Source organism: Asparagus officinalis, chromosome 5, assembly GCF_001876935.1.
Source record: "Asparagus officinalis chromosome 5, Aspof.V1, whole genome shotgun sequence".
In the NCBI taxonomy this organism is placed as follows: domain Eukaryota; kingdom Viridiplantae; phylum Streptophyta; class Magnoliopsida; order Asparagales; family Asparagaceae; genus Asparagus; species Asparagus officinalis.
Genome location: NC_033798.1, coordinates 43302522 through 43317724, shown reverse-complemented (window position 1 = coordinate 43317724; position 15203 = coordinate 43302522). Strand labels below are relative to the sequence as shown.

At 35.5% G+C, this 15203-nt stretch overlaps 1 protein-coding gene across 1 annotated transcript in view; it reads left to right on the top strand.

Annotated features, from left to right (window-relative positions):
• LOC109842913 (nuclear cap-binding protein subunit 1-like) overlaps positions 1-14566 on the top strand; it is a 46387-nt gene extending 31821 nt beyond the window's left edge. The window contains exons 8-19 of the mRNA XM_020411829.1: positions 454-520; positions 2230-2429; positions 3751-3821; positions 6099-6183; positions 7333-7401; positions 8861-8979; positions 10096-10234; positions 11361-11858; positions 12524-12823; positions 13545-13720; positions 13813-13924; positions 14207-14566. Of these exons, the coding sequence (XP_020267418.1) occupies positions 454-520; positions 2230-2429; positions 3751-3821; positions 6099-6183; positions 7333-7401; positions 8861-8979; positions 10096-10234; positions 11361-11858; positions 12524-12823; positions 13545-13720; positions 13813-13924; positions 14207-14308 (1938 nt within the window). The 3' untranslated portion in view covers positions 14309-14566. The remainder of the gene's footprint in view (positions 1-453; positions 521-2229; positions 2430-3750; positions 3822-6098; positions 6184-7332; positions 7402-8860; positions 8980-10095; positions 10235-11360; positions 11859-12523; positions 12824-13544; positions 13721-13812; positions 13925-14206) is intronic.

Sequence of the window (15203 nt, the reverse complement as noted above, 5' to 3'; positions counted from 1 at the left end):
GAGGCAAAGACCAAAGATATAAGAAAGGCTGGAGACAACGAAGTTTGTACTGCTTGTGATTCCTAAGAGAAATTACTGTAGAAGATTTATTTGTAAACTCAATAAGTAAACTTGTGACAAATACTTGCTACTCGGATTTGTGTACTTGAATTATCTTATTTCATTTAGAAACTGTTTATGAAGTACTTACATGATGTTGAGCACTTCTTTTCTTAATTTGGTGGTTATAAACAGAAGTTTTCATCATATTCTGATTATTTCCAATTTGGCATATCAACAGTTATTTTAGATGATACTGAGGATGAAATTACAAGAGTTTTATATAGGAGTTTCTATTAATCAAGAAGTTATAGTGTAGACTGTTGCTTGGCGCATGAAAAGAAAAATGTGTGTATTCCATGTTGAATCTCCACTGAACTGTCACTAAGTACTAGTTATTTTATTTGACACCAGGATTTTCTAGAAGATTTATGGGATCGTATACAGGTCCTTTCCAGTAATGGTTGGAAAGCTGAAAGTGGTATGCATTTTTCGTTCTTCATTTTCTATGCAACTATTTGATACTGTGCATTTTCCTTCACTGCTATTAATTGGTTACGTTGAAAGAGTGGCCTCTTGTCTCTGTGGGTATGTCTGTGTGAATTCTGTTCATAACCTTCAATCCTGCCTGATGCGAATTTGAGATATTCTTTTTGTTGCCATTGTCTTCCTCTCTACTTTTTGTTGTTGTTGTTGTTGGTGTTCGCGTTGGTGTTGGTGTTGGTGTTGGTGTGTGGATGTGTGTGCATGTGCCTAAGTCATAGTGGTTGTAACTGCTTAACGAAAAATGTTAAAGGGCAACTCTGTTGTTGTGTATTAATACCAGAGTATGAAATTGGACACTTTTGTCACGTGAGACTAACAGATTGTTCTTTCTATTAGAGTTGAGATAAATTTTGATGCGTCATTGCAAGAATTTTCTGTTTACTAAATTTTATCTATCATTCATTTCCACATGATGTGGAACTTTATGTGGAATTAAATGTCTGAAGATTAACGGATCTGGATAGCAAATGAACTTAGAAGAATTTTGGTTTGCCTTGGAATATGTGATGTATAGTCGGTGATGAAGTGATACTGCCTAACAAACCTCAACTTGCAGTGTTTGATACTGTATTAATCGATTGGACATTATATCCTTCTTCTATCCTTCTTCTATCATATGTGAAAGAAAAAACAAAATAAGGACTAAGGAGAACAAAGAACCTACGAACAATCACTAGTTGATATTAGACACATCTGCTCAATGTGGGAGGATGACTGGAAGATATAAAGGAGCCGCCAGTAGCTCCATTAGGAGGCAACCTATAAAAGAATGAGCCCCAATAAATTGATCAAAGAGCTGAAATAAGCATTCAGTGCTCAAATGATTAGCACAGTCCTGACTGTAATATGAATATGATCAAGTGAATGGACTTGTTTACTATCTGTCTACGTCTGGCAGTGTCATTATTGTAAAAAGCCTCATAAACCCCCGTTTTAGCGAAGACAGAGCTGTGGGTTCTTTTCTTCTTACAGAAGATGTGGTACAACTTCCCTAGGCAACTTAGAAGCTTGAATTATCTGGTCATAATGCTTCCAACTCATATATATGGTCTTGAATTCATTAAACCTTTTTACTTGCATACTAAAAGTTTTATGCCAATTTTTTAGGCAAAATATTCTCAGCTTTATAAACAAAAACATTTACTTTATTATCTATGAAGTTTCTTCAACTATTCTTTGATTGTGTGTAAACATTGCCTTCTAAAAGTTCAGTGCTTAACTTTTTCAAGAAGAAAAAGGTACTTGCTAAAATGAATTGTATTTGTATATTACCTCTTTATGCCATTGTGAACTTTGTTGTATCTAAATCTGCAAGGAAATGTGTATTATTGAGTTCAAAATTTCCACCAGTTTGCTATTTATTTGTCTAGTTCCTTTCTTTATTTTCTGCGTTCTTTGATTTGATTTCATTATATGTAGTCTATGCTATGTTAGCATATAATTTTTCTCCTTTTGTCTTATGCATACTTTGATGTCATTATGTACCATAATAAATAAGACGTTCTTTTCTTTTGTGGGTTTACTGTTGAAAATAATGTTTCCTTGAAGATAACAAGAAAAACTATGGAGTGGTCCATACACCTTTACTCATTTAGTTTTTGTCTTTTTAATGTTAATCTCTACCTATGAGGTATATTCTTTCAGTTCCAAGACCACACCTCTCATTTGAATCACAGTTGGTGGCTGGGTCATCTCATGCTCTTTCTCCTATTTGCTGTCCGGAACAACCTGCACTCCCCTCATCACATTCTACAGTTGCCTTTGAAAAAGAAAAGCATGAAGCTATGATGAAGTATCCACAAAGGCTTCATAGGCTCAATATATTTCCCTCCGATAAAACTGAGGTAACAACCAATAATGTTCACAAGCATAACCTTCGTTCTTATACATCTATTTTAAATTTTATCATTTTATATATATTATGCATTGTTGTTTTTCTATATAGGATATTAATACATGTGTCGTTTCATTGGAGCATTGCATGCTGATGTTTGCTCTGTGGTGTCCTTTAGTAGTATACCAATCTACCTCAGTTTTCATGTAGAGAACCTTTTTTTTAATTTTTTTTGTTGGCAGGTATAATTGTAGTATTTTGTACTAAGGATTTCGTATGTATGTAAAGGCAGGCATATCTTTAAATATTCTCTCCTTTTTATGCCGATAAATTATCTAGCTTTAACTTCAGATTGGAATAGAACTGTTGTTCTAATCCAGCTACCTAAATTATTTCAGCTCTTGATCTAACTGTGCGCCATTAGAGTTATAAATTATTCTATCACTTCTTTGAAGTTAAGCTCCTAAATAATGTTGCAAGTAGTTAAGCATCATCTATGGTCTTGTATATTTAAAGTTAGTTAATTAAATACCTTGTTTCTCCATTTTTTTAATTTCAGATTTCTATGCTATACATTGATTTCTGCTTAAGAATGATATAAACAAACACAAAAACATACACTGGGACACACATGACTGTCAGAAAAGGGAAATTCCTTCATGCTACTGTCAGCTAACAAATCATTTCCATGTATTGTTGATTTTTTTAATCTTTTGTGGAATAAAATGTTACAAGCACCCATCTACTTAGCTCATACTTACTCAATTATTAGACCTTTTTCCAGTTACTGGTCTTTTCTTTTCTTCTTGATGTTCCAAAGATTGTCCAGAACTGTGCGTAGACCTTTACTCTGTGCTGGCATTCTTGTTCTCTTCATTAGAATTCAGTGCCTAATAGCGTTGCTGTCATAAACTCTACTTCTGATGTTACAAGAATAAGCTGGTTATAAAACATGGGCTATCATTTAGAACTGCTGATTTTAGATCGCCGTAGTAAACTTGGCACGAGCATCTTTGTGCCTCTTTTGATGCAGTTTCTATCATCTGTTATGAAGTTGTCATACCTCAGCTCCAGCCTGTTGTTTCATTGATTTTTTCCCCCTTATGGATACTGAATACTGTCAGAAGTAAATATGCTAAGACCATATCTAATGGTGCATAATTTTCTTATTGCTTTGTTTTTCTTGTATTATTAGTTGATTCTCCCTTCTTTCTTGATCTACCTTCTGTTAGCATCTACTGCAATTAGGATACTTCATTTCCATATGTTTCCATAATTTATTATATTTTTTTCCATTTTTATGTGACTGCTAATGCTTCATGGTAAATCAGATTATGCAGCCTATAGATCGTTTTGTTGTCGAGGAATATTTGCTGGATGTGCTTCTTTTCTTCAATGGATGGTTAGTAATCTTGATTTATACCTTAAGACATCATCACGGTTTTTTGGATGCTTAAGGGGGTACTGGCATACTGACAAACTACTTGAAAATATACAACTCTGGCAAGCATAAGTACGGGCTCGGATGTCTTTACAGTTAGCAGACATTTGCAAATGCATTCTGTTTTTGCATACATATGTTTATATGAATTTTGTTGGCTTATATGGTACATGTCTCTTCCGTATGCAGTAGCACTTTTAATCTCAGTTGATGTATGCTATTATACAAATACTGCATTATTTTCTAGTCCGTTGCATTAGTTTAAATAAATGAAAACTCGATAGTTTTTAAAATATCAATTTCTATTAGATCTTCGTATTAATTCAGTAGCAGGTTATTGTAAGTCTGCACCTATTGCTTGGATATAAATCCTGTGTTATTGACATGTACTCCCTCTGAGCTGAGCCATAGGGCACTATAAGGAAAGCCATGGTCATGACAAAAAAAAGGCAGAAAATAGCCTGCAATTTGTTGAAGATTACTTTAGATCTTGCGGTTGATACTGATCTGTTCAAGCAAGTGTTGTCCAAGGTTGAAGGGGCTAAGTGGTTGAGGAGCGTGAAGAAGAGGTGAAATTGTTTAACGAGGCTGTGAATGCTGATAACAGGGCCGAGGTGTCGGATGAGGAAGAAAAAGGTTGTGCAATGGTTTCTCAGGTCATGATGTCCTGAATCAAGGACTACTTGTCAAGAGATTTTGGGGATGAAAACCAACTCCTGCACCAAGAGTTATTCATGCAGAGAGGCCCTTTGGGGGCTGTTCTTGAATTGTCTCCATTGTGCCTGCAATCAACAAGGAATCTCACAAGGAGGCAGACAAGGTGAATGGAGACACTGAGCTTAACAGCAAAGAAGCTCATAGTGGAAGATGGTATCAGAGTATGCCCAGATTCTTGGGGCTTAAGCATATTGTGGACTAGTCATTTGCTTGTCTCTCTCCGGATTTTTCTTCCAGGAGTTGACCGCCTTGGCATGGGGGAAGTTAGCTGGTGAATACAAAATACAAAACCCTTTTAACCCTCATTACCCTGATGTTCGTGAAGAGATCAGCATTTAGGTACCTATCTTACAACACCAATCAAACATGAGAAAGCTGAGATCAGGAACAGGGTTTCATTCTCACGAAAAAATTCAACCAGAGAATCAAGCTGAATAAGACTTAAACGTCCCAGCTTCAACTGATTAGACAACTGAGAAACAACCAAGTGTGGGAGTATCACTGGAATCAAGTGAGGAATTGTTAATAAAGCTTGATTTTAGAGGCTGAGTTTAGGCCCTATAACATCTTGGATGTTACTCTGGAGAACAATTTATTTAGATAGACTCAATATCTGTTAAAACCCTACAAACGCAAATACTTCATGGTGCCCATATCGTAAAGCTGACTAACTTGAGCATGAGAGGCCATGGGGAGGAAAGTCCACCTATGTTTGGCATGTCTTCCATCAGTAGTTCTTAGCCAGAGCTAATTAAGGTATCTGAACACATTTTCAGCTGGCCTATCCAACAATGCAATCCTTACCAATTCTTTCTATCCATCTACTTCTTCAACTGATTTATCCTCTCAACTAGATTTTCGCTGCAGCAGAATCAAAAAACGTATTTAGATTAGTCCTGACATGTCTCAAGGTCCAGAAAGGAATGTATGACAATATGGGGGAAACTTAGAAGCTCAGCATGCTCAGACTCGTCCATAGCAGTTTAGATTTAAGACTATACAAAAGTAGGAAGCCGGAACAATTACTTCTTGGCAGTCAGGAAACAGATTGCTCGTGCACTTCTATAATCTTCACACAATAAAGTTAATGAAGCAGATAAAGAAAGTAAAGTAAAAGGAAAGAAAGAAAATCAGTGCATTTAAAAGCACAGTTTATGCACAGATAAAGTATCCCAAAGTCAGAAACTCAAATGCTATTGTTTTTTGATTCATGTTAAAATATTGAATGGCTTTTTTCCAGCATTATCCAGTATATGCATCTGCACTGTTTCTTTACATATCATTGGATAAACTGAATCTTATCCAAATTATTATGCTGGAATATTTCTTAGATGCTACTTTTTTATGGGATATAGAAAGCTCTAGGTCTCCATTTACAGTGCACTCTGGGGCTGCACACTTAATATAGTTTTTTTCATTTGCATCTCACAGATCATATTCTATTTGTTTTTGGATTTGGTAATTTCACTCCCTAATTTACTTATTTAAGCTTTTACATTTGCATGTTTCTTGCAAAGATAGCCGCAAAGAATGTACTTCCTTCCTGGTTGGTCTCCCTGTGCCCTTCCGCTATGAATATCTGATGGCAGAGACGATCTTTTCCCAGGTGTATAATGCTATTAATTTCATTATTATATATACTATTCTTTTTCTTTTTCTTTTTTCTTCTTCGTGGCATTGAAAGCATCACATTTCTCTTGTTCTACTAAATTCCAATCTGTAGTCAATGAAGAATGGTCACCAGGGTATAAAGAATGCCAGGGGCAAAGTTGGATTAGCTTCCCTTTTCAAATTAGTCAATGAAGCAACATTCAAGTGTTTTTTAGATGTTATTGCGACTTTAGAGGCATTGGTAGTTACCACTTCAGTTCTTTAACTCGTCTCCCAACAGAATGTCATATTCTCACAAACAGTCTTTTTACTGTAGTTCCCAACCTTGGCACAAAAGGCCATATGTGTTCTGTCTGGCATGCATATATTTAAATCAGGCGGTATATATTTGTGTTTATGGCTAATGAAGAAAGCAAGTAATATATTTCGATTCTTGCCCAGAGATGTTGGCTTGTGCACTTTATCATATATCAGGTTTGACTGAGGAAATCATATATTGTATTCTTTATCTGAATGATGGTTGTGAGGTCTTGTGAGTCATTGACAAGTGTCTGATATGGATGGGTGTGTAGTGATGGACTTCAATAGACAAATGAACTTTTAATAATACGTACTGCTCTCCTATTATATTAACTTTATAGGTTTTTTTATAACTCTAGTCTTATTATTTTTTTGTAAATTGATTCTTAGGTTAACCTGATATCATTTAATGTGAAACAGTTAACCTTATTTAAGAGAAAAGTCCAGGAATAAATGAATCGAGGGTGAATAATTTCTAAAATATCTTTATAAAACTAAATTGAAGAGGATAGCAAACGTAAAATGATCTCCAACTGCATACTTTTCTTCAAGTTGACAGTGTTTTATGGTTATCATATTTCTTCATCCTCAATGCAAATTCGTATTATATTTGAACCTGAAAATGTATAATGGTCCTCCTATTGGCATATATTTGCGAAATTACTCGAGGTGACCCTACAAATGAATAGCGTTTTATCTTATTTTATGTGTTTGCTTATTGATTTTGGAAAATTTGTTTCTTTGGTTCTTCTTGTAGATTATTTTGCTATTCAGTTCATTCATTTTGAAATGCACTATATGGAGAGTTCTGATGGAAATAATATTAAATGTTTTCCTGTTGCAGTTGCTTTTACTACCCAAAGCACCATTTAAGCCATTATACTACACATTGGTCATCATTGATCTTTGCAAGGTAATTTCATGCTTATCATCTCTCTGAAAGATGGTTAGTTATAGTTTTTGTTGATTCTGGATTTTTGTTTATTTTGGTAGCAGTTGGATTAGATTTGACATCGATTTGATAAACATCTATGTTTAAGTTCATATTTGCCTTTGAGTTTTCGGGCTATGCGCATGATGGATCTAATCTTTTCCAAAGCTTTATTATTATGAAATTATAAAAGCTTCATGTTTGGCTGTTGCAATAATCAAAGCATACTATGTGGATAGGCCACAGTGAAGCATCCTTTCTTTAGTTGATCATGTGATCAAGTTACTTGTATAAGTTATAGTACTATACGTGCATGTGAACAGGTTAAAAAATCAAGTGTTCCTAGGGTATTATGTGTAGGAATAAATATAGAAGAAATGAAAATGATGAGAATCAGTCATAAGGATGAGCAGCAGTACACTAAGACCAGTGTGATAATTGATAAGTGACTAATGAGTACATCAATTAGAAGTTATAGTTCTGCTTAACTGAGTATAAAATGAGAGAATGGTTGAGATGGTTTGGACACCTGGAACAGCTCTGGACAAATGCGTCATCTAACTTGTATGTATGTATGTGCATTTATGCATGTTTTTTAACATATTTATGTGTGCACGCTTGTGTTTGTGGTATGGGTTTTCTACCATTCATCTTGTTTTATACCTTAATATTACATCTGAAGCTTATTTCTCCCTAATAAAGCTGTAACATTTGCATTACATTTGTACTCGTTCCCCTTATTTATGTTGAGTTCTTAAATAAACAGGTATTGACATTGTAATTTGCATGGTAAGGAGTGTTATTGGTTCATGATTGTTGATTAGGACTAGGACTTCTTCTAGGATTTTAGTTTAGGGTGCTATTCGTGTAGGACTAGGATTTAGATTATAATCTAAGGTGTTATTGGTTTAGGACCAGCACTCCAATTTGAAGTGTTTATTAATTGCCTAGAATTCTGATGGACTAGTTGCCTAGAATTCTGATGGACTAGTATTTCAAAATCCAACTCCAGTCCTACTCTATATGCTTTGATGAGGGAAAGTACAAAAAAGTCCAATTTTAAATTTGAATATTTTGGTCTATTTATTCTTTCTTTTCCTTTTTGGGTTTTCTACGTTAACTATTTGTTATTAGTTACCACTCAAATTTCAACCAAAAAACTATGTTGTGCTGCCACAAAAAAAAAAAGCCTAGCCAGAGCATAGGTGCATTGGCGCCAGGCAGGCTTTGTACAACATTGATTCTTGTGAAATGTTTATCCATATTCAATGCATCTTAGTTTGTATATTGATTTCAATTCATAGATTTTTTTTTTGGGATTATTATATTCATAGATATTTCTGACATATTGCATCTTTCACTGCACTAGTGCAACAAGTATAACTTTTAAGAAAAACATCTCTACAACCTAGACAGAACTAACTAATTTGCAAATTATTAGGCTATTCCAGGAGCATTTCCTTCTGTGGTAATAGGAGCAGTCCGTGCACTATTTGACAGAATCTCTGACATGGATATGGAGTGTCGCACAAGGCTCATTTTATGGTTTTCTCATCACTTGTAAGTCTTCTAAGCCAAACTTGTTATACTCTTCACAGCACATTAAGTCATTGTGTCCTGTTACATACTTTAGAACATTCTACAATTGCTCATATACCAGTTCATTGTCTTAAGAGAGTTTACCAAATGTAAGCCTATAATCATATCATTTAAAGGATAAGGTTTTACTCCATATTCTCCATCTCCAACCTCATCCATTTCAAAATTGAAACGATGTTGTTCTGCATCAAGAAGATTTGGTGCTAAAAATGCTAGTGAGGTGATCGCTTTAGAAGCTATTATTAGTGTCATATTTGTCTTTGAATCTCTCTCTCTCTCTCTCTCTCTCTCTCTCTCTCTCTCTCTCTGTTTTAAAACCAGTTGTGTTTGCTAGAGGTTGAGCTATTTTCATGTGAATGGTGAACAAATTGTTAAGAACTTCTAAGGTAGAACAAGATTAAGGATGATAATTGGAGTGGATAAGAATTATTTAAGCATATGAGTTAGAAAACTGATAAAGTTTTCCCCTTTTTAGCGGTATGCAATGCACAAGCAGGGTTTATCAATTTATGTTAGTATTTGAGATTATTGTTTTTCATTTTGTCTTTTGTCTTCTGAGTTGAGCAGAGTTGAGCAATAAGTTCTTCAAGTCTGAGGGAACTGCTTCTATTTAAGAATGTGAACATTTTGATTGCTTGTCAACTAACTTATGCATTGTGCTTTAGTAAAGGTGACACGTAACTAAAGCTTTCAATACATTAACTAACTTATGCTTTGTGCTTTAGTAAAGGTGACACGTAACTAAAGCTTTGAATACATTAACTAACTTATGCTTTGTGCTTTAGTAAAGGTGACACGTAACTGAAGCTTTCAATACATTTGTGGCTACAAGAGAACCATGCACACTCCATTTTATGTTTTCACCTATGACTCATTTCTCAGTTACATGTTACATTATATTAGTAATGCCAGCCGTTTGATAAATACAGTTACTAGGCAAGATAAATACAGTTAGTATGAGATTGCATTAGACATAATTACAGGTTAGGGCACTTGTTCTGGGGATATTTGGCTTTATTGTTCGATGATACCTTCTAGAAATATCTAACTTTTGTGGTACTACTGATGGTATTCCAGATCAAATTTTCAATACATTTGGCCTTGGGAAGAGTGGGCTTATGTTAAAGACCTTCCCAGGTGGGCCTCTCAACGAGTTTTTGTTCAAGAAGTATTAGAAAGAGAAATTCGGTTATCCTACTGGGATAGAATTAAGCAGGTGATTTTTTCTTTTTTCCATCAGTTCTTGATTGTCAATATCATTATAGACAAAAGTCACTTTTTTTGGCATTCAGTTATCACTCATCATGATCATTTAAGCATTTAACGTGACACTGGTCATTAGTCCAGTAAGGAGAAAGAAGCTTGCTGGCCTGTAAGGGGGCAGTTGTAATGTCACTGCCTAAAAAAACAATTGCTGCCTTAGCAGGCAGTTACATGCAACCATGGACTAACGGTGAAAGCCCCCCGAGGTTACAATCAATTAGTTACTGGACGTGACTGACTGTTGTGGGATTACAATCAATTGGAATTGTAGTTACCCAGAAAACATCGGAAAAAGATCACTTTGAATCAATTTTTTCATCATATCCTGTATCTGGTTGCTTGCTCTTAATGTTTGAGGCCTTTTTATACTGAAGGACTTGTACTTTGTATTGGTTGACCAAGTGTTCGAAGACAAATTTTCGTTATTAATATTATGTGTTACACATCCTGACTCTAGCAAATTAGTAGCTCAAGGACCGCCCAGTTGTTTTCCATGTATATATTAGAAAGATAATTAAAAATTAATGCTAAAATGATATGAAAGTTAAAATGAAAACAGTAAATGACAATAAAAAACAGTGATAATAACAATTAGTGACATCAAGATTGAACTTAAATGTAACTAAATGGTGTATAATTGATTATACTGCCAAAAGTGAGTTTTTCACCCTTGCTACTATTCAGGAATTCCTTGAATTGCTTTGTGAGCAATCTGGATAACATATATCCGTATTTCTCTTTGCAGTCTTTGACATTTCTTGTTGTATGCATGCACCTTAGCGTTGTAAGTATCTATACATGATAGACACACATGTTAATCCACGAATGCATATATTTGGGAAAATACTCAGGGGAGACTGATTCTCAAACAGCTTATAATAACTACAAGCACACAATCTGGTGGATGATCTGTCATTGATCTTGACCTACATGGCTACACTATTTTGAGATCAGTTTCATAGGGTAACTTCAAATGCAATCACATGCACAAATGTGACTGTTCACACACATTTCTATGCTCTTGAGACCTGGTTTGTGATTATGATTGAAACTTGAATGGTAATTTTACTTCTCTTCAGAGCATTGAAAATGCACCAGAACTAGAGGAGTTGCTTCCACCGAAGGGTGGGTCTAACTTCAAATATAGTAGCGAAGATGGTGGAGAAAGCGCAGAACATGCACTTTCTGCAGAATTTAGCAGTATGGTAAAGGCAAGAAAAAGCGTGCAACAGCTTATTTCATGGATCGAAGAAAGTATAATTCCAGTACATGGCTACAAAGTTGCAGTTGAAGTTGTAATCCAGACTCTCTTGGATATTGGTTCAAAAAGTTTCACTCATTTGATTACAGTTTTGGAGAGGTATGGTCAAATCATTGCCAAGCTTTGTCCAGACCATGATAGTCAAATTATTCTGATGGGGGAAGTTAGCTCCTATTGGAAGAACAATACTCAGATGACAGCTACAACCATTGACCGGATGATGGGTTACCGACTCGTATCGAATCTGGCCATTGTCACTTGGGTCTTTTCTCCATCTAATATTGAACTATTTCACCTTTCGGATCGACCATGGGAGGTACTCTCTTTTTATTTGAGATCCTTCATCTTGTATGTGAATTGTGATTAAATTGTCTGGAAGAATAATTCTGTTGAAATTTTCAATTGCAATATATTGAGAGGAAAGAATTCATTTGTCCATAGTTTGCTTGCTAAACATTTTAGTCACGTGTAAAGCTAATATGGATATTAGTGTGTTTCCATGGTTTTGATCCAACAACGGAAACTGTAGTTCTTCAATCTATTTCAAAAGCCATATGTGTTTTTCTTTTTCTTTTTTCTAACAACCGAACCAAGATCTTACTCATAGCATTTTCCTCCTAATTTCCTTACACAGCATATCGTTATTTATGTACTATTCTCGGCATCTTATTCTGTTTAGTGAACAAAGAGTTATATCTTGGAGTAGTTTTCAAATTACTGCAAACTCTACACTGAATTTACTAAATGAAATGGATTAATTTTAGTCATTTTGTTAATTAGAATAAAATTGCAAATGTTCATATTATTTGCTTTGAAACATATAAGCTAACTGAGCTTTTAATTTAAACAAACTGGCAAACTATAATCTCAATAAATTGATTATTTTTTGTGAATGTGCTTTCGTGGTGTTTGCAATTTCTTTCTTTGTATGTTTTAAGAAATAATAAGTCGGTTAATCTCTATTTCTTTCGATTGTCGTAGATCCTTAGAAATGCGATCAACAAGACGTACAATCGTATCACTGACCTCAGAAAGGAGATTGTGTCACTTGACAAGAGTGTTTCATTAGCTGAGGGAGCTACAATCAAAGCTCAGAAAGAGCTTGAGGCTGCTGAAGCGATGCTGGAACTAGTTGATGGTCAGCCAGTGCATACTAATAATTTAGGGAGGTTAAAACGGCTTAAAGGGTATGCTGCAAAAGCAAAAGATGAAGAGATATCCTTACGGGAAGCCTTGGAAGCTAAGGAGGCTCTCATTGCTCGAGCTCTTGAAGAAAACAAGGTAATATTAAGAGGATTATGAGTGCATTTGGTTGAGATATAAATGGCATGTTTACACGTGTCTTTGCCATTTCAATATGTCATATATAGTCCCCAACTTTGATCCATAGCTACAATCATCTTAACACGCCTGTCACAGGCTCCTTTTATGTTCTACACATCTATATGTATGTGTTTTGAGTTTGGGCATTTCATGGTCTGTGATTACTAGTGTAAAATTCTTACTGTAATAATCTCATGATATATAACTTGGAAGTTCTAGAGGCACATGGTTTTTCATGCATGATAAGTTGACAGTGATTAATAGAAGAGATTGCCACAGGATAACCTAATGCCATCGATTATGAGGCTCACTATTAACCTTGTTCAAAAACCTTTTAATTCTCGAATTTCTTAGTGGTTAAGTAGATTGAAAATTGGCGTTTCTGCCTATTTACCCCCCAAATCAACCATATATGCAAAGTTAGCCCCCAATCTTGATATTTGCTAATTTACCCTCCAATTCTACGACATTGTGTTTGTGGCAGTAAGTGGGGCGTAATTTTGCAAATATAGTTGATTTGGAGGGTTTATAGGTAAACAACCCTTGACACTCACATCATTTCATTTATAAACCATCAAGGCATAGAGATCAAAATAATTGAAATTTGTTCAATTCAATGAACCTTATGTACTTTTGATAGGTTTGTATAGTCTATTGTAATAGTGTTATCCCTCTGCAGGCACTGTTTTTATCAGTGTACAAGAACTTTGGAGATGTGCTCAAGGAAAGACTGCCTCCTGTATCTGCTGACGGGAAAATACCAAATTTGAAGGCTGGTAATGTGCAAAGCATGGTTGTGGACAGCGAGGAGACGCCAGCAATGGATGTTGACCATGAGAATGGCAAAAACACCAGGCAAGTTGGCCCAAGCTTGTGGTTTGCTGCTGTCTCCTGTAGATTTTCTGCTTGGTAAGCTTTTAATGTCTATTATTTCAAATATTTTGCAGTGAGATGAATGGTGAAACTACAACGAATGGCTACAACATTGGGGAGCAAGAGCAATGGTGTTTAACCACATTGGGTTACGTCAAGGCTTTTTCAAGGCAGTATGCGACTGAGGTTGGTCTAAACCACACAAAACTTGTTTTATCATTGAAATAACCAACATATATCTGGTTGCTGGCATTGAGGTGATCGATTGTGCTCAGACCTGTAGTAGCTTTTCTTTCTGATTGGTTCATGTTAGTTTTTGTGGTATTTGAATTGATTTAAGGTGGTTCAATTTTTCATCATATTACATTGATGCGTTCAATTGGGCCATCAACCTCTAAACCTTCTTCCTTATTTTAAGTTTTCCTATGTTTTAGTTCTTGCTGACATTATTTTTTTTTTTCTCTGCAGGTTTGGCCGCATATTGAAATGCTTGTTAAGGAGGTGTTTGTTGATAATGTTCATCCCCTGTTCAAGAAAGCTGCTTATGTTGGCCTTTGCAGACAGAATTGATTTGAACTCGCCAGCCTGTTGTATACTAGTTGAACTTTACATTTGTACCTGTACTTTAGCTACTTAAAAACTTTTCCATACCGCAGCAGTCTAAAGTTCTAACTGGCGCTCACTGCCCTTTACTTTCACGCGGGAATATTGTTTTAGTGGTCATGGAGCGTAACTGGAGATTATATTTAATTTTCTGTAGCTGTTTACATGAAATAAATAGGTGAGTTTTGGAAACAAATATATAAAAACGAAAAATGATTAATTCTAGGGGAACAGAGGGGGGAGCATTTGATTTCTCCTTTGATCTTTACCGCCTTTGGTTTCAGTCGGCCTTCCGTTCCATCTTGAGTCTTCACAAAAACCATGATCTGATGAAATTTATTTTAGTCGTATCCTATGCAAAGGGCACGATGTTCCTCTTATACCTAACGAATTAATGTTATTTGATGGAGCTTAATTGTACAAAGTTTGCCATCTTTATCAGCGTGCAACATCCATGCCCTTTTATGCCTCATCAGATAGCTTAACTCAGGACGAGTGCGTGAGTGGTCTTGATACGGTCAAGGATGACAAATCCATTAATTTGGAGCGACCACATACGTTTGTGTGTGAGCATCCGACAAAAGCTATTAATTTGCAACACTCATATCGGTGATGCGGAATTACCGTGAAAAATGCTCTCGTCTATTGCCTCCTCAAAATGACGCCCTCACTAATAATTGATCAAGTGGGTAGCAATAAATTTTGGATTATCAAAAGTCACTATGGACAGGGGGGCTAGATCAAATATGGGACCAAAAAGCCAAAGTTCATGCTAATGACTGGGGGCGGACGACCGTTTTAAGGGCTTTCAAATGGTAGATTTTGAGGAGAAAATATAATATATACCCTGAAAATGTCTTTG